Raw genomic sequence first — 18609 nt, 5'->3', positions numbered from 1 at the left:
AGAAGATGTTCAATTGAGAATTCTTAACTGTCGTATTCATCCTTTCTTTGAGTTTTCATTTCGTCGTAAAATACATAGACTTTCTGAGTTTAACTAAGCTCTGCTTCGTTATCCCTTTCCGGTGTGCCCGATTGTATCTCTCTGCTCCAGCTGGCAGCACATTATCGCATGAGACACTTTTATCGACGACACATTCTCATTAAGCGCTCCCGTATATGTAACAATAAAGTCCACATCAGCAATGGCAAACCCTAACAACAAAACTAACCATAAGAACGTAAAACGTTGTGAAAATTGAGTTATGCCTTATCACAATCAACAGTCGATTACGATAAATCAAGTAAGAAGAACAAGAACGATACTCAAACAGGCGAAACGAGGAACAGTGATAAAAGTCTGGATGAAATGTCAGAAGATCCCTTAGTACCTATAATTCTCAGGCTTGAAGGGTCCTTCCACAGGAATACCGAGATAGGCGGCTTGTTCTTCGGTGAGTTTAGTAAGTTTGACACCGAGCTTTCCAAGGTGGAGAGCTGCGACCTCTTCATCGAGTTTCTTTGGCAGGACGTACAGCCCAACCTTGTATTCTTTTGCAGTTCCGTACTTGGTGAAGATCTCGATCTGAGCCAGCACTTGATTGGTGAATGAATTCGACATCACAAACGAAGGGTGTCCAGTAGCACAACCGAGGTTCACAAGCCGACCCTCGGCAAGCAGGATGATGTGTCGACCGTTTTTCATCAAGTATCGGTCAACCTTAAATGAGTGCCGTTTCTGAACTGTTCGAGAAAATATCCGTTCGAGAAAAAATCCAATCCTACCTGAGGTTTGATAGTATCCCTGCTGACAGCGTTCTGATTAAGCCACTTTACGTCAATTTCGCAGTCAAAGTGTCCAACGTTACAGACAATTGCGTCATTTGGTAGAAGCTCCATGTGTCTCCCAAGAACAACATCCTTGCATCCAGTTGTGGTGACAACAATGTTGGCCTTCGGGGCTGCCTCATCCAAAGTGGTCACCTCGTAACCCTCCATCGCAGCTTGCAAAGCATTGATAGGATCGATCTCGGTAACAATAACACGTGATCCGAAAGCCTTCAGAGAGGCAGCTGATCCTTTGCCAACATCTCCGTATCCACAGACGACTGAGACCTGCAGAATAATCGTACTTATAAGAATAGAATGGTTAATAGAAATGAATACCTTTCCAGCAAGCATAACATCAGTGGCTCGCTTGATTCCGTCAGGAAGCGACTCACGAATCCCGTATAGATTGTCGAACTTGGACTTGGTGACGGAATCGTTAACATTGATAGCTGGGATCTTAAAATAACAAATTCTGGGGAAAGTTAGGATGTAAAAAGTTGTAAAAAAAGAAGCATCTTGTAGATAGTCGGGTCACGAAGCCTGCGACAGCTTACGTACCCAGCCGCGCTCGAAGCTACGCGCTGGATAGAGCGGTTGTGATTGTGGTCGGACTACTTTTAACTCCATTAGGACTTCATTTTTCATCATGCCGTTTCTTAGCTTACGCGCAATTGCACCAGCAACACAAATCAAGTGCACAATTTACAAATCCGACTTTACAGACGAACATTAGGACAGTTAGATCCAAATTCAGGGTTCTCAAAGAATATTTAGTACAATGCAAGAGGGTGTTCTACATAAGATATTATAAAATCGCAGAGCAATGTCTGAATAATAAAAGAAAATTCGTATCGTTACTCTCCTTTCAACTGAATGAGAGGAATACATCCATACAAATAAGTTTGCTTGAGAAAAAAGTGGAACGAATGTTGATTCAAATCAACTTTAAAAGGGAACAATATTCTACAGACCTTAAGTTCTCCCTTCTCGAGCATCTTTGCAAGATTGTGCACACCAGTGGTGGTCTCTTCAGAAAGTCCCCGAATTCCAGGGAGGTACTGCGGGTACTTTTTGTGCACGAGGTTGGTAAGATCGCCTCCATCATCAAGGATCATGTTCAGTGGTTCGCCGTTACGGAACACAAGTGTCTAAAAATCATTATGGGTTAGAAGTGAACGTATTTGTTACTGCAAATAGTTAAAGTTAAATAGTTAAAGTTTTGATCTAAGCCCTTACATCGAGAGTTTAACGCACAAATCCGCTTCCGGAGCAAATAAATTATACACATTTTACCTGCTCTATGCACCATTCGTACTCTTCATCGGTCTCCCCTTTCCAAGCATAAACTGGGACACCGGTGGCAGCGATAGCAGCAGCAGCATGGTCTTGAGTGGAAAAGATGTTGCACGAGGACCATTGAACCTGTTTTTATGGAATTAACACTAATTTGTACATGTACCAAAATATTGTTTGCGTTTTTTTTTCTAGGAACAAGCGTATAAACAAGTGTATGATGCGGTGATACCCTCACCACATCGTACACTTTGATAACCACTTCTGAGCCACAACCAATGAGAAATACGAGAAAGAAAACACAAGTTGTTAGAATACCTCAGCTCCGAGTTCAACAAGTGTCTCAATGAGAACGGCAGTCTGGATGGTCATGTGAAGACAACCGGCGATTCGAGCACCTTTCAAAGGTTTGGAAGGTCCATATTTTTTGCGCATAGACATCAGCCCAGGCATTTCGTTCTCAGCCATGATGATTTCCTAGAAACAAAGGAGTAAGAAAGAAGGTAACATGTGTTTGATAATTTTCTTTCCACACATAGCTACAAAGAAGGACCAATAGTAGATCCACCGAAGCTATTCTCTAGAAATTTCCTACGATTATAGCAATTCTGATAGGCACAGAATAAAAGAAAACAGTTTACATAAGTAAATGAGGCTGTTCAAGGTTTAATTAGCCAATAAATGATATCTGCTATTAAAGAAACAAATAATAAACAACAAAATAGCAATGAATATAACCGTGAACCTGCAAACCAGCAAATATCTAACATTGTTGTAAACTCGTATTATATTGGGACTAATCTATTACTCAAAATCTAAAAATTTACCTTACGGCCAAAATCAGCAAGGCTAATATCAGCGACCTTATAGGCGGGCTTTGAAGCGGCCATTTTGTCGTTTTTACCTGAAAAAGTACGATTCAGATATAGGAACTAGATGCTTTGACACGCTGATGAGGATTCTATTGAAGGCTATTGAAAGAAATGAAATGTGAAGAGAAGAATAATCCATGAACAAGCGAATAGTCTTCACGATATTGAATTGACAGGGTAGATGCCTAAAATTTTTGAAATCGCAATTTTGGGCGGTACTATGTGCAAGGAGTGCATTGTGTAAACTGCAAACTTGCATATTTCACCATCTGTACAAACAGAGGAAAATATGAGGTCCTGTCTCACACACATACACTATCATACATAGGTGGAAGTAGTGTTTTGCTAAAAGTTGGTGGTTAGCTGAAAAAAAAAAAACATGATGGAATACTAATCAAGAGAAATTACTAGCTTTCAAAAGCAAGAAAAGGCTGCCTGGATTGTCTAGGTTTCTAGTCTTAGTTGTCTTCTAATTCCATGTACATTCTACGATAATAAATTTGCAACTGGACTTGAATTCTTAACGTTTCACGCTCTTGAAGTCCTAAACCGCTGGTCCTTTAAGGACTTATCTTCCTAAGAAGGGTTTTTTCGTGAAGTACATCCTCGTCTCAAAAAGTTCCCCATTTCAAGAATACGCCTATATGGAATGGAACAAAGATATAAGAACCATAGAAATTTATATACTCAAACATTCGGTGATGTTTTTTAAGGTAAGTATTTTCAAAGAGACATCTATGTGGACTGTGAATGAGAATCTTCAATTTACGGCCATGCTCGGATGTGTTTTCCATCATTTTCAGCGCGTACTCCTACGGCACAGCAAAGGCCAATCGACCGCTACTTATAGAGCTGGCGAAGTCCCGCCCCAATGTGGTCCCGCCCTGAATGTTGATAAGAGGAATCACGCCATGCCGGTGTTGACTCAGACGACGATCACTGAGGTCATAGACACGGACTCCACCAGGACGCAAATGACTTTGAAGTTGTTGGCATCGCTAGGCGATAACAATCGAGTTTGTGTTTGCTCGAAAAAAAGATAACGGGACTGGCGACCAAGCACTAAAACGTGGCAGCGTTGAAGAAGACGGAGACCTCAGTACATTGCAGCTAATTTGTGCCTTGGTGTAGTTCACTACTACTTTTTTTTTTGAAATAGAATGTTCGGAGGACACAAAGGTGCTCGAATCGAATCGAACTGCAATTGGAGCGCAAAGATCGTTGCTAGAGCACAAGGAACCGTTCCTAACTGTCAAATGACTTTCACATTCGACAAGGCACTGGTTCATCAATCGATAGATCACCACTAGAAGTGAATAACTGTATCAGTCGGGACCCTTAAACATGTGGATTAGTCTTAGATGATCAGTGACATGTAGACTAAAGCTACTAAGTGAAGAAAAAGAGTGCTGGAACTACTAATGCTTTAAATTCACTGAACTCTCCAAACAGACTTAATTAGATTAGTGCATCTATGCAGTAAAGGAGGATTCCAGAAGGGGGTTACTGACACTGACACAAGACATAGAAATAATGCCTACTGCGTATATTTCCCTATCTATGCGATCTAATCTAATAGCACACATCTTCGCGATTTCCTTCCAGATATCCGTTCGAGATAACCTCTTCATATCGGGCGAAATTAATCAGGGGTTGTTGTGTTCCACGAAAGCCTACTTTCTTTATAAAAGTGGTCTCAGAGGAAGGGAATCCTGCTGAAAACGAGGCGGCTTCGTCACTCATAACTCTACTTTGGGGAGGGTGTAGTGCAGCCGGTTAGGAGTCCATTGTAGCCATTTGTTTGTTTTATTTGCCATCGATGTTTCGAAACCGCCCTGGTGCAAACCAAGCCTTTCATCCATCCGGAGTCAATAAATTCGTCTCAGACTTGTCTGGGAGGATAAAAACACTGGCTTGATACATGGACTAGCACTCGCAAGTCATTGTATAGCCCAGTTACGCGTTCGTAAACCTCAAACGAACCTGAATTGAAGCGAAGGCGGTGGCGCATCCCAAGCAGATTCATTACGGCCAAACATCCCATATTCTATCTTTATCCTTTGTCCTACCTTCTTGTTGTCCAGTTGGGACATTTCAGACCAATTACACGTTCGGGAACCTCAAAAGATTCTAGATTGAAGTGAACGTGGTGGCGCATCCCAAGTGGGTCCAGTAAGGCCAGACATCTCATATCCTATCTTCTTCTTGTCCACTAACAACATTTCACGCACTCAAAACCTTCTGGAAGAGAATAAAGCGCGTCGAAAACGTCCATTTTCTGCTTTTGCTTTGTTCAATAGGACATAATTGGGTTTTAGAATGTGCGGTGAATGAATGAATATGACTACGTGCTTTGTCTTTTTCTTTCAATTGAACGACAATGCACATCAAACTAGTTTCGAACAGTTTCGAAATGAAATCCTATCATCGATTGATTGAAAAAGGGTTGGAGAGGAGTTGTCGAAAATGTCATGCAACCAACTTTTCCCTCACTTGTAAGCATATATTATGAAAGAAACTATGCATTCGATGTCAAAATACCTTTACCGTGACACCAGAAAGATCATATGAAAATAAATTAGAGATATGGAAGAATTTCGAACCTGTAAGCGCAACATTTGAATATATCGGTAATGATTCATCACTATTTCAATAGATTATAAACATGATATAAATCTAAGAACAATTCAAGGACGTTCATTGATTGATAGAAGTGCAGAAGAAGAAGTTATCGGAAATACCATGCTACCGGCTCTCCTTCATCAATCACACACACATATTGATTGATAGTGGAGAAGTTCGACGGACAGTACGGTACGAAACGATTACGTCTGCGCCAAAGGCCCAACGTTACGTTTGCGTTTGAGGGGTTCGAGCTGTTTTTAATCCCTCGCTGCTGAATATGAGCGTATTATTACATTACAGCTATTGTCCTGCCTCCATAGGTGCGGCGGCGGTCCTATAGCGCATGCGTGGACCGTATGTCCATCCATCAGCAGCACAACGGGAAACATCTTGAAGTTCGTGAATTGCGAGAATATAACGTATATAATATTTTAGACTTATATATGCATATATATATATATAATGTATAACACGTTGATCGACAGTGAATAAATATTTAAATATGAAGGAAATAAGAGATTAGAATAGTTATTAAATAGAAAACGACACGAAGCTTGGTGCAATTGCATAAGTGGTTGGGTTCGAAACGGTACGGTTGAGCGTAAGGTCTAGGATCAAGAGGTGCCATTGCTAGCACAACTCATCGCTCCAGCACGAGATGGTCCCACCGCGATCTCAAGTACCAGCTCCACTGCACTGCATCGATCGCAACCGCTTACGTAACTGCACAAAGTTTTATGTCAGAGTTGGACTCGAGTATAATTTCAAGTGCAAATTCCAGAGTTAAGAATAATTACTGCTTGATTAGTCACGTGAAATTTCCCTAACCTGCATGTGGTCATCGTCGATTGTATTCAACTGAATGATCGCGACTAGAATTGGTCAAAGAGAATAAGGAGCATCCGATCGCCATGATTCCTCTCCTTTCTCGGATTCTACCTATTCTCTTTGACCATGGCGATGATTCCTCTCCTTCCTCGGATGCTCCATTTTCTCCAATCAATGGCCAATCATGGCGATGATTCCTTCCTCATCTTTGAACACATCACAGATGAAGGAGGAGAATTTCATTCCGTTTCCGCTGTTACGGCCATCTATGGCCGGGGATCTTCGTGTAATCAATAGCAATTTTATCCTATTCTTAACCAGACTTTATTCTTCCATCTCTGGATGAGTGCTGTCGACACTATTTTTACTGACACAACTCGTTGCCGTCTTCCATGATTTCATAGGTGTTTTTGGTGCTGATGTAGGAACCTGTTTGTTTGCCAGTGCAGTGGAAAAGTCATCATTTCTTTATCGGTCACAGAACCACAGTAATTTTGAAGAGCTACTTTGTTATTTATTTGCCGCCACGCTAAGTCACCAAGAAGGATGTTTGATTTTCTCTTATCAGATCCTTAACGCTTAATTTCAGGTATTCGAGGATAGGTGAGCTGCTACTACTAGTGAAAACCCCTAGACATCTCCTGAACTTTCATGCGAAGAACAGGAGCAAAAATCGTCAAAATAGAATTCTTCCTGCGAAACGAAAACAAACAACGACAATTAAACGCTTAGAATTCAGGATGGAAAAGCCAGAAAAAGTTATAACTTGAAAGAAACGGTCAGGGAACTGTGATGCCCTCTGATGCACAGCTAAAATGCAGAGACGAGTACTATCCTAACTTCTCCTAGAGATGACAAAAGCAGATAAGTTCAAGGCTAAATGTGATGCCGGTGAGAGATAAAATTAGTTTCACATAAACATATTGGAAAATGAGGTCTACGATATCTATGTAAATCTTAGATTTCAACTTTGAATATGTCTGAACTTCCTTCTTTCAAAATATATTTTGAAGTTTCTAGGATTTCAATCTGTCGATTTATTTGTTCTTTCTTAACACCCCTCTGGATACGAAGAGATTTCCACACTATGGATATGGCAGTCTTTCGAGAAAAGGATATATTCGGGTTAAAGCGACTCTCGCGAAATTCTGTGGAGTTATGTAAATGGCTGCGCTCGAAGCGGTACGGTGGAGTGTAGCGGTTAGAATCAAGAAGGGACTCTCACCGACACCATTTTTTGCTGCAGTTCGCGGCGGTCCTACCTCGATTCCACCGCACCGCTTCGAGCGCACGTAATCGCATCTTACGTAATTGTACCGTGCTTCATGTGGCTTTGACCCTACTATATATGCCTAGTGTTTCAGTGTGGACGGATTTCAAAAAAAAAAAAGGCGCTCATAATGTTCATCAGTACATGTGTAAGCAAAATGGGGACTAGTCTTCAAACTTACAGCCACCACAACTATTAGTTTATATTCAAACCATGAAGAAAATCTTCCCTCCAAGTTTCTACTAATATGGAAATTTATCACAGTTGCTGCATACTTTAGCATTGGAAACGAAGGCTAAATACGGGAAGAAGCATTACGTGCACTGTAGATCTAGCATTTGAAAGCAAAATTTGCATGTATAAATCAGTTGCCGTGTCCGACATTCCATTAATTCCTGGATGGTGGTGTGGTACAACTTTTCTCTTGGCTTGCTATCTCAATCTCTTAACGAAATCTTTATTCTCGGCAAACATTTCGCAGATCCCTTCACCTTAGCCATCAGCGACCTTATTCGAAGTTTAAATAAGTAAATAAATATAGGAATAACTATATGTAAAAGAATTTGGGAGACAAACGTTTGACAGAGACAAAAAGCAAAGATTTCTGCAGAAATGCGTAGTATCCAGTGCTTGCACCACGTTTTGTTAGCACCATTCTCGAATAGCCCATTAGTCTGGTCATTTAATATAGTAACTAGTAACTTATGACTTATACTATATTAACTAATTTATTTATACTAGTTCATATCGATGCAACCTTAATTGTTGCTGTCATTTTTGAATTTCCAGCGAATTTTGCAGTACTTTCCTCAGAGGTGAGTGTAGCGCAGTCACTAAAAGATTCCGCTGTAACTATATAATTCAATCGATGGTTCGAAACAGCCCAGTGCTCACCAAGTCCCTCATCCCTCCGGGGTCGATAAATTGGTGCCAGATTCGTCTGGGAGGATAAAAGCAGCGATTTGAGATATCGGCTAGCCTCCACAAGTCATTGTATAGGCCAATTGCACGTTCGTGAACCTCAAACGATTCTGAATTGAGGTGGACGTGGTGGCGCATCCTGAGCGGATTGATAAGCGCCAGAAACTTTATCCTTTATCCTTCAACTTAAAAGCATCACCCCACGAATCTGAGGTGGTGCAGATTTCAGGTGGAGTATTCGTATACGGGATCATAGATTATGGAGAGGGGGGTGATTCCGTCCATTTCTTCCTAATTGCCGTAAAAAAAACGGCCCGGAAGATGCGGCACCGCACAAGGCTGGCGCGCTCCAGTCGAACTCCTTGTAGAAAATAGTGCGCCAGAACGCCTGAAGCCGTATCTTCCGGGCCGTTTTTTACGGCAATTGGGAAGAAATGGACGGAATCACCCTTCTCTCCATAATCTACGATCCCGTATACGAATACTCCACCTGAAATCCGTATCACCTCAGATGCGTGGGGTGTGATGCCTTTAACTTAAGCCTGGCCCAAGTTCCTTAGTTTGCAACATAAATGAGAAAACAAATGAACTCATTGGACCCGAGCTGATCGAAACTGATAACGAGAGTTGTTGAATGACTCTAAACCGATTACGACCCAATAAAAACCCTCTTTTTGGCTCACTCATCACTAGAAGAAATCAGATGCGAACAAAGAACATTCGAAGGGTCGTATGGATCGCTCTTTGATGTCATTAGTGGCGGAATAAGCATGGAATTCGGGCTGACTAAACGTTATGCCGAGAAAAATCAAAAGAGAATGGCGTGGAGCGATGAAACCAACGTGGCATGCAAATAATGAGCGATTAAATGCCGCACATATTCCACTCTATTCACACTCATCAATTTGATAAAGGGGAAACGGATAGCGTTCGATGCGATCACGCGATTCATTGTGGGGAGCGATTGCGAAATTCGTATCGGGTACGTTTTTCACGTTTCTGTACATGACTCCCATGCAACCTTAATAGTAGTGTATTTTGTCAATGCTTGATGAGAACCTTATAGAAAAAAATGAAAGATTTCATCGATTCACGACCATGGGTAGTAGAAATCATATATTTTCCATCAACACCAACGTGCTAAGAACCCTGAAGTAGGAACTAATCTAAGACCTGTGGGTCAGGATTATCTGGATCTCAGGTTAGAAAAGGAGAAAAAGAAACAAAGTAACACTTTTCTAAGAAGAACTGAGCTGAAGCGATAGCTGGGACAGACGAAAGTTGAAAAAAAAAGAGCTTGAAGGAGGGAGGAAAAAAAAGGAGGGAAGCTTGAAACCTCAACAGAAGACTAGAAAAGTGATATTATCTAGTGATGACCACTGAAAAATTTATAATTCAGTTGAATAACTTCTTCTTCGACTAGATAAACAGAATTGATTTGGTTCGACATGAAGTAGATCAATCAAAGCTGAAATAAGGAATCGATAAGGATCTTAGAAGTCGTTTTTTCTCTGGATAAACTGAACTGTGAACTAGTTTCTAGTTGAATACACAGGACTTACACTATGCTCTGAAAAAACAACTGAAATCCACATTTGGTACCCGAAAATTCTTTCGCGGAAATTTACGAAATTTGAATTATATGACTGCTGCTAAACTGGAGCGGTAAAAAGAAACTTTTCACTTTTTTGGACGTGTAGTTGAGGCACTGTGTAGTCGTAGTGTGGTAGTGTAGTCTACATTGTATTATGATCCAGAGATTATAAAGATTCTTACATTTCAGACAGGCGGCTTCAGACAGGCGTCTCTTGGTGGTTTTAAAACTCTCAGCAACAACACGGTCAACACTGCGACTGCACTGTTGACAAGTTCGAAACCACCCTGGTCCGACCAAATCTTCTCTGGAGTCGATGATTTGATGCTAGATTCGCTTCTGAAGTGCTAGAATCGCTTCTGAAGTGCTAGATTTGCTTCTGAGTACGCGTGCCTACCTGATGCATCGACTAGCACCCCTGAAGGCATTGTAAAGACCGAAGATACATTCATGAACCTCTCGGATTCTCAACTGAGGATAGGCGTTTTGGACCATTCCAGAGGGGCTGTTCAATATTAAGCACTTTGTCCTTTACCACTCGGTGTACACCCATTTTTTTGCTCGAAGATTCTTATTCCGACGCTTTCTAGGATTCAAAGACTCTCCCTGTATTATTTGTTTGTTTAGTTTCACGGGAGTTATTTTTCTTACCTTATTTCCTCGTACACCACAACTGATGTATTATCTGCCAGTACTTATCTATAATTGTGGTACATCTAGTCCAACACAGAAGTTTATGCGCATGACATCCATCTCATCTTCTGCCTTATCCAAATGGGCTGAGTGGCCGTTTCATCGGCGGTTGGGATCGAGGTGGGACTATGGCGAAGTGCAGAGATGGGCGGCGGTAGCGAGGATCCTTGCACGGTCCCAAACCGCTACGCTCCACCGCGCCGCTTCGAGCGCAGCCGCTTAAGCAACCATCCATGCTTCATGTCGCTTTGATGCAGCTATATATACAATTAAGCAAAGACCAAAGAACACTTGACTGTAAAAGTTGTTTATTGAGAAGTAAATGAAACTTAAAGGCAGCGCACCACGATTTTGACTGGGAACTACAGCGTAAACCTGGAGTTTCATTTATAGCTTGCGAAAACCAGTAAGGTTCAACTCAACTCTTTCCTATCGTTCCAAAAAAATGGCGTGGAAACCGTTTTAGTTCTTATGAGGTACGTTTGAACGCGCATCCCTGTTCATGCTCCGGTCCCTCAGCAGTCTATGGATTGGTTTTACTTGACAACTCGTCAAGGAGTACTTATTAATCTTTGAGTGGACTCTTAGTCGCTCGTGCACGCAACGTGTGGCCCAAGGGTGGCGTTTAGCGACTGATTTCGTAGGAAAGAATGTCGTCTTCCACGCCATGTTCTAAGACGATTAGAGAAGGATTAGCAAAGCCACGTTTGTTCCCGTTATCTATAACTTGAACTTTACGTTTTCTTTGCGGTTTCCGTATCACGTCGCCATCCTGATACGCTGCCTTTATGTTTTTCCGAAGGGGAAACCCATGGTAGGACCAGTAGAAATGATCGAATGAAATTTAATTATGATTTTTTTTCGAAAGATTTTGCACCTTTTTCTGACCATTGTCTCCTTTGTTTTCCCAATGTTTGAGGAGGATTCTTGAGAAGAAGTCAAAACATTACTACAGTGAATGAGAGAATGTTCATTAAACACATGAGAAAATTCCATAATTTTTTACCGAAGGGAAAACCTTTGGTGAGACCAGTAGAAACGATCGGGGTTCACATAGGAGTTGACGAACGGAAAAGGTTCGAGTAGAATGATTTGACAATGAAAATTAGAATGAATGACTTAAAGGCATCACCTCACGAATCTGGGGTGTGTACGGGTTTCAGGCGGATAATGCCTATACGGGGTCGTAGATTGTGGGGAAGAGGGTGATTCCGTTCATCTTTTCTTGAATCAGTGGAATCGAACGACCCCGGAATGCTGTTTCTTGTGACGGGTTCTGTTGCAATGCGCAACTTTTGCGCCCCCTCTTGCCTGTGATTCGTCAAAAACCCATTCGGACGGGGCGGGGCGGGCGCAAACGTTGCGCATTACAACAGACCGTCATAAGAACCGTCATAAGAAACAGTATTCCGGGATCGTTCGTATACACGGGCATAGGGAGAGATGAACGGAATTACCCTCTTCCCCACAATCTACGACCCCGTATAGGCATTATCCGCCTGAAACCAGTGCCACACCAAATTTGTGGAGTGATGCTCTCAAACTCAATTTCTGAAGTCTCCGTAATGATTTCCATTTCACGGCGACTTCAGAAATGAAGTTTAAGTTCAGAAATTTCAGCTCGTGCTGAGTCGATAATTTCCACCTCACCATAGATTTAGTGATGAATGCGTACTGATTTCACGCTGTGTAGATCCATTTAAAGGCATTACCCCACGAATCTGAGGTGGGGCGGATTTCAGGTGGAGTATTCGTATATGGCATAGTAGATTATGGAGAGTGGGTAATTCCGTCCATTTTTTCCTAATTGCCGTAAAAAAACCGCCCGGAAGATGCGGCGCGTGCACACGGCTGGCTCGCTCCAATCGAACTCGTAGAAAGTAGTACGCCGGAACGCTCGAAGCCATATCTTCCGGGCCGTTTTTTGCAGCAATTAGGGAGAAATGGACGGAATTACCCTTCTCCCCATAATCTACGATCCCCCATACGAATACTCCACCTGAAATCCGTACCACCACAGATTCGTGGGATGGTGCCTTTAACGGGAAAGTAAAAGTTAGTGACGAATTCTAGTTGAAATTGGTCTCAATTTTCCTGATGTGGCGCATATTTACATCATTAGTCATGTCTGTATCTAATTGACTCTCATATTCCTCAACTGCCTCCTACTTGTTTTGGCTTTAAAAGATTTATTTATTTAGTTAGTTTAATGTATGAGGTGTCTTTAATGACTTTTGAAGTCAAAACATTACTTGCACTGAACGCATGAGAAAGTTTCATTGGAACCATATAACAGACTTCTTCCATTAGTCTTTCTCTTTTTTTTTCCTTAATTATGAGTTTTTTCTTTTCACAATATGGTCACACCTATTCTTCACCAATGCCACCTTTTTTTTCCTTTAATCAGGACTTTTCAAGACGATACATTTATTCCTAACGTCTTCCACTACCCTAGCTATTTTGACAGCAGTTTTGAAACGTTTGTCCATTTGCTGCTCCAATCAAGGTCTCTCATGCTCGTCATATTACTTCGTAATTTCTTAGTGCTGCTTAAAAACAAAAAAAAAAGATGATGCACACGAGGTTTCGAGAAATTACACGACATACCAGGTTGGTTGAGGGGCGGGTGTGGTGTAGCGGTTAGAGGTTCCGTTTCCTGCACGATCGATCGGAGGTTCGAATCCGCCCTAGTGCCCACCAAGCTCTTCATGCCTCCGGGGTCGATAAATTGGTACCAGACTTGTGCGGGAGGATAAAAACACTGACTTGACCCATCGGCCGGCCCCTGCAAGTCATTGTATGGGCCAGTTACACGCCCGTAAACCTCAAACGATTCTGAATTGAAGTGAACGCGGGAGCGCGTCCCAAGCGGATCGATTATCACCAGAAATTTTAACTTTATCCTTTTATCAGGTCGAGTCATAAATAACTTCCGACCAGGTACATCGTACCTCCTGTAATTGTTTACCTAAGCAATGAGTTACCCAAACAAAGGACGTTGCCTGCTATAGAAGCAGAGGTTCGCTTAGTTTTTAGACAGCAGTCTAGCGTTTTGCACGTTACGTTTAATTTTTTTTGTACACTCTGAAAAAGAAGAATAAAAAAATAGAACTCACGCGATGTGATGCTTTGAGAATTTTAATAAGGTAATATTTTGCGGTCATGGCTTCAAAAAATATGCAAAGTATATGGTAAAAAGGTGATTAGGGATCGGACGGTTAGAAATTTCTCTATCAGATTCCGTCATTCTTGTGATGTGACTTTGAATGACGAACCGAAGGTAGTTGGCCTTCAAAATTCGTTGACGATATTTAGAGGTCAATATTGGAACAAAATTCAAGCCAAACAACGAGATGGTTAGCAGAGAAGCTCAATACATCACAATAACAAGAAATCATCACAATAATTGTGTGAGAACCTGTGTGATGTTTGGGAAATTCGGATCGGGCGGTGAGAACTTCGTTTGTCAAGTTCCAAGTTCGTTCGGAAGTTGTGATATTTAACGACCTCTAGCGACGAAATAAAGGATGTCGCCCTAACTTCCTACTTATCCAATGATAAAATGAAGCTAAAAGCCTAGGTTATGAATAACAGGATAAATTGGGGGTTACGATGTGCAGCCAGTGTTTTCTGAACACTTCTCTTTATCCGCGCGTCCCTTGGGAAAACTAAGGGGGGTTTTTATCTTTTTTTCTTTGGTGAAAGAGGGGAACCCTCTACCCCTTACACTACACCCACCCCTTTGAAATCAATATTGGAATAAAATTCACGTCAAACAACGAGATAGTTAGGCCCAATCAAAGAATATAAGATTCTAACAAATGTTACGAATTTATGACTCACTCATATATTCACCACTTAAACTAACAAATTTGAAAAGCCTTCTAGATGATCTCATTACCTTGTATAATTCTTTCGCGCAGTAGTAAACGAATTTTTATTTTTCTTTTCGAGCAAACCGCTTGTTTCAAGAGCATACGGCGCTGCTTTTCGCGACAACTGAAGTGAAGGGCAAATAACCACACTAGAATTACACTTTTGTTTTCGTCAGCTACAAAACCTTCTGCCGAGATTCCTTTTCCGCATTTGTCATTTTGAAAATAGCAATTCGAACTGTTGCCGAATTACCTGACCCGTATGTGTAGGGACCACTTTTTTTGTGTTTTCACTGATCTCTGTAGCATCAATTTTATCTTCTTCGATAACATTATTGTAGAAGAAAATCCTATTCGAAAATACAGTAACTTTTAAAGATGTAATCCAAAAAGAACCATCGTTGTTCTTAGTGTTCTTTTTATCTTTTTTTATTTATCCACATACACCCATGGTGCAGCGGAAAAAAGGAAAAGATGAAAGAAGAATGTCATTTTCTGTCTCTTTTTTTGGGTTTCTTTCTTTGTCAATGTCCTCATGGAAATTTCTATGTGGAATCATCTCAAAAAATGGAAAATGAGGACGATTTCCACAAAAAGAGGTGACACTTTAAAAGAAATTCTCAGCTCTCATTTATCATTCTGTTGTAGTCTCGGGAATATGCTGTCGTAGGTGGGTTTGTTTTTTTCTGAGGATGTAGATTTCCTAGAAATCTCAGAAAAAAGGCTTAGTGCAGTGCAGTAGAGCATACGTAGTCATCGGTCAGAATTTGCGATTAGGTGGCCATGTGAAATTTTATACAAATACTCTAAGAGAGAGGAAGAGAGAAAGAGAGTGGCGCAGTCGGTTAGAGATCCATTGTAGCCATACGGTCGATGGTTCGAAACCGTTCTAGTGCTGCAAACCAAGTCTTTCATCCGTCCGGGGTCGATAAATTGGTACCAGACTTGTCTGGGAGGACAAAAACACTGACTTGATCATCGACTGGCCCCCGCAAGTCATTCTATAGGCCAACACGCGTTCCAAAACCTCAACGATCATGAATTACAGTAAGACGCTTTGGCGTATCCCAAGTGGATTGATACTTCAGTGATTTTTTTCTTTATTTATTTTTTATTCTGAAAGGATACTCTGATTATCTGCCTGCGGAAGAGCAGCTAACAAACAAAACGTTCCGTTTTATGATCAGATTGAGGCGACGCTGTTCGAGAGCTTAGGCCCAGAACCTCAATGAGTGCCTATATTTCATTCCTAAGATAACCTCATTACCAAAAAATAGCATTTGTAGCATTTGATCATCTAAGAATGGAAAATCCCTCTTCTTTAAATGCATCGCTCCACGAATCCGAGGTGGTATGGATTCCAGGTGGAGTATTCGTATACGAGATCGTAGATTGAGGAGAGGGGGTGATTCCGTCCATTTCTTCCTAATTGCCGTAAAAAACGGCTCGGAAGATGCGGCGCGTGCACAAGGCTGGCGCGCTCCAATCGAACTCGTTGTAGAAAATAGCGCGCCGGAACGCTCGAAGTCGTATCTTCCGAGCTGTTTTTACGAAATTAGGAAGAAATGGACGGAATCAGCCCCCTCTCCGTAGTCTCCCATCCCGTATACGAATACTCCACCTGAAATCCGTACCACCTCAGATTCGTGGGGTGATGCCTTTAATTCTCTAAATTGTTGGTTCTTGAATGGATGGATGAAATTCTCTTAATTAAGTATAAATAATTCTTTAAATTCTTGGATAGATGGGTGAGAATTCTCTAAATTCAATTCATTTTTCTGTTCCTCTTGAATTTCGTCCCCGCAACATTCTTTCTTTTCCCTAATTGTGCTAGGAACATTTTATAGACTCCTATCGTCTAAGTACAGTATTTTCGCTGTGACCATTCCAATACTAGTGGTCAGCTATACTATTTGCCCTTTTGGCTAATGAGTAGGAGACATTTGGGGGGAAAAAATCCACTTTGACATTTAACGTCGCGATGAGAAATGTCATTAAGCATTCGCTTGCCACTGTACTTTTTCTTGCTGCTCTCGAATCTTGATGAGATACCGCCTCTTCCGAACCGAAAAAAAAACACATTCACCTAACAATCGATCATCTGAGAATGAAAAACACCAAAAAAAAATCTTTGACTTCGTGGATTTTTGAGCTCCTCTAGGATTTGTTCTCGATATTCATTTTTTCCTCTTTCCTCCTTCCTTATGGAAGGCTTATAAAGGGGGAAGTATCGATCTCTGCGCTAGATTTCCTTTTTTTTCGAACAATGTAAAGTTCACACATATTTGAATATTAGTATATTTGAATTTTATATATTTCATAACTACTTTTTATATTAAGATTTCCTATATTTTTTGTTTTAGTTATATTTGAATATTTTTTTTGAAAATTCTCAACAGGTAAATAATATTCTCTGGGGTACGGAATATTCAAATGTTATTACGTATTCTATTCGTGCCAAATTTATGTGATTCCTGAGAAATCGGAGAGAGATCTGTGAAGAAAAAAGGACCATTTTTCGACCAGTCAGTAGCAGAAGCACTGGAAATCGCTTCATTTTGAAGTCATCGTAGTAATCCTGGGTGGAAACTGGCGAGTTCCCTTTCTCATTCCCTATCGCTCCTATTAGAACTGCGATCTTGTAGCTGAACCATTTTTCTCATGGATCTTCACGGAAGAACGAATGCGAAGTGATCGTTTTTCGTTCCACCACCAGAAAATTGTTTGATTAGAAGACTGGTCTCAATGATTTTTGTTTTTTCTCATTTTGACTCCGAAAAAGAAAAATTCCTCAAACGGAAGAATTATTAACAAATTATTAATAATTAACAAAAGTGACGTAATTCTCGTGTTTCCACCCAGTGGAATGTACATATTTTCACAATTTTTTCCCCTCCAATCAGAATCAAATTCTTTTATTTCTTTTTTTTCTTTTTTCTTTTCTTTCTTCCTTTTTTCTCTTTTTCTATTTCTTTCCCTTTAAATGTGAAAACAGAAAAAAAAAAGAATGATGATGTAAATGCTAATGAATGAAATAATGAGTAAAGGAAAAATAAATGAAATAATGAAAGATAGGAAAATAATAATGTAAAAATAGATGTAAATGTTATAAATGCGGTATAAACTATTCATGTAAGTAAACGTATCACCTATCCATGTAATTCCTATAACTATGAATACTATCCCATCTGCTAAAAGCAAATAACCCCCGGAGAAACCAATTTATTTCGAGTTTTTTTTTCTCGATTTTTCGATAAATTTTGCGTTGACGAAGTTTACATTTTCTGTACATTCAAGCAGTTAAATATCAAAGAAACGGTCTTTACCGTAATTCTTAGTGCCGGTGCCTTCAGCCGGGTTGACGCGACACGTTCGGCGCAAAAACTCCGTAATACCCTGCCTCTTCCGAAGGCACCGGCCTCTTTGACTCGGTCCTGCTTAGCCGACGAAATGCTACTCGTTGCGGGGATGCTCGCATTCGTCGCATCGGACCGCGTAGTGTCAACCAGTTTGACGCCGACTATAGACATGGCATGACATTTGCACTTTCCGAAACGCTTTCATGTCACTTTCCTCCTCCGGGGGGATTTTATGCTACTCAGCCAAAACCCATGGATTCATATTTTCCTCAAATCTATTCATTTTTCTTCTCTAGAATCCATTGCGTTCAATTTCACTTCACATTTCACTAATAAATGTCACAAGTAGACATTCCTATTCAGTTTTTAGACCAATGTTGCCCTCGGTTGATTTATTGCTTATCTGTCGCTTC

The 18609-nt window shown here is 40.9% G+C and overlaps 1 protein-coding gene across 1 annotated transcript; it reads right to left on the bottom strand.

Moving 5' to 3' along the window:
• Positions 1-420: 420 nt before the first annotated feature.
• RB195_007285 (uncharacterized protein) lies at positions 421-3049 on the bottom strand (the record flags this gene model as incomplete). Its single annotated transcript, XM_013445973.2, has 7 exons — positions 421-756; positions 822-1151; positions 1203-1322; positions 1838-2014; positions 2160-2288; positions 2478-2636; positions 2987-3049. The coding sequence occupies 7 exons, from the start codon at positions 3047-3049 to the stop codon at positions 421-423; spliced, it is 1314 nt and encodes a 437-aa protein (XP_013301427.2).
• Positions 3050-18609: the final 15560 nt, after the last annotated feature.

This window comes from Necator americanus, chromosome I (assembly GCF_031761385.1).
Source record: "Necator americanus strain Aroian chromosome I, whole genome shotgun sequence".
NCBI lineage: Eukaryota > Metazoa > Nematoda > Chromadorea > Rhabditida > Ancylostomatidae > Necator > Necator americanus.
This window is presented reverse-complemented; position numbering and strand designations above follow the sequence as displayed.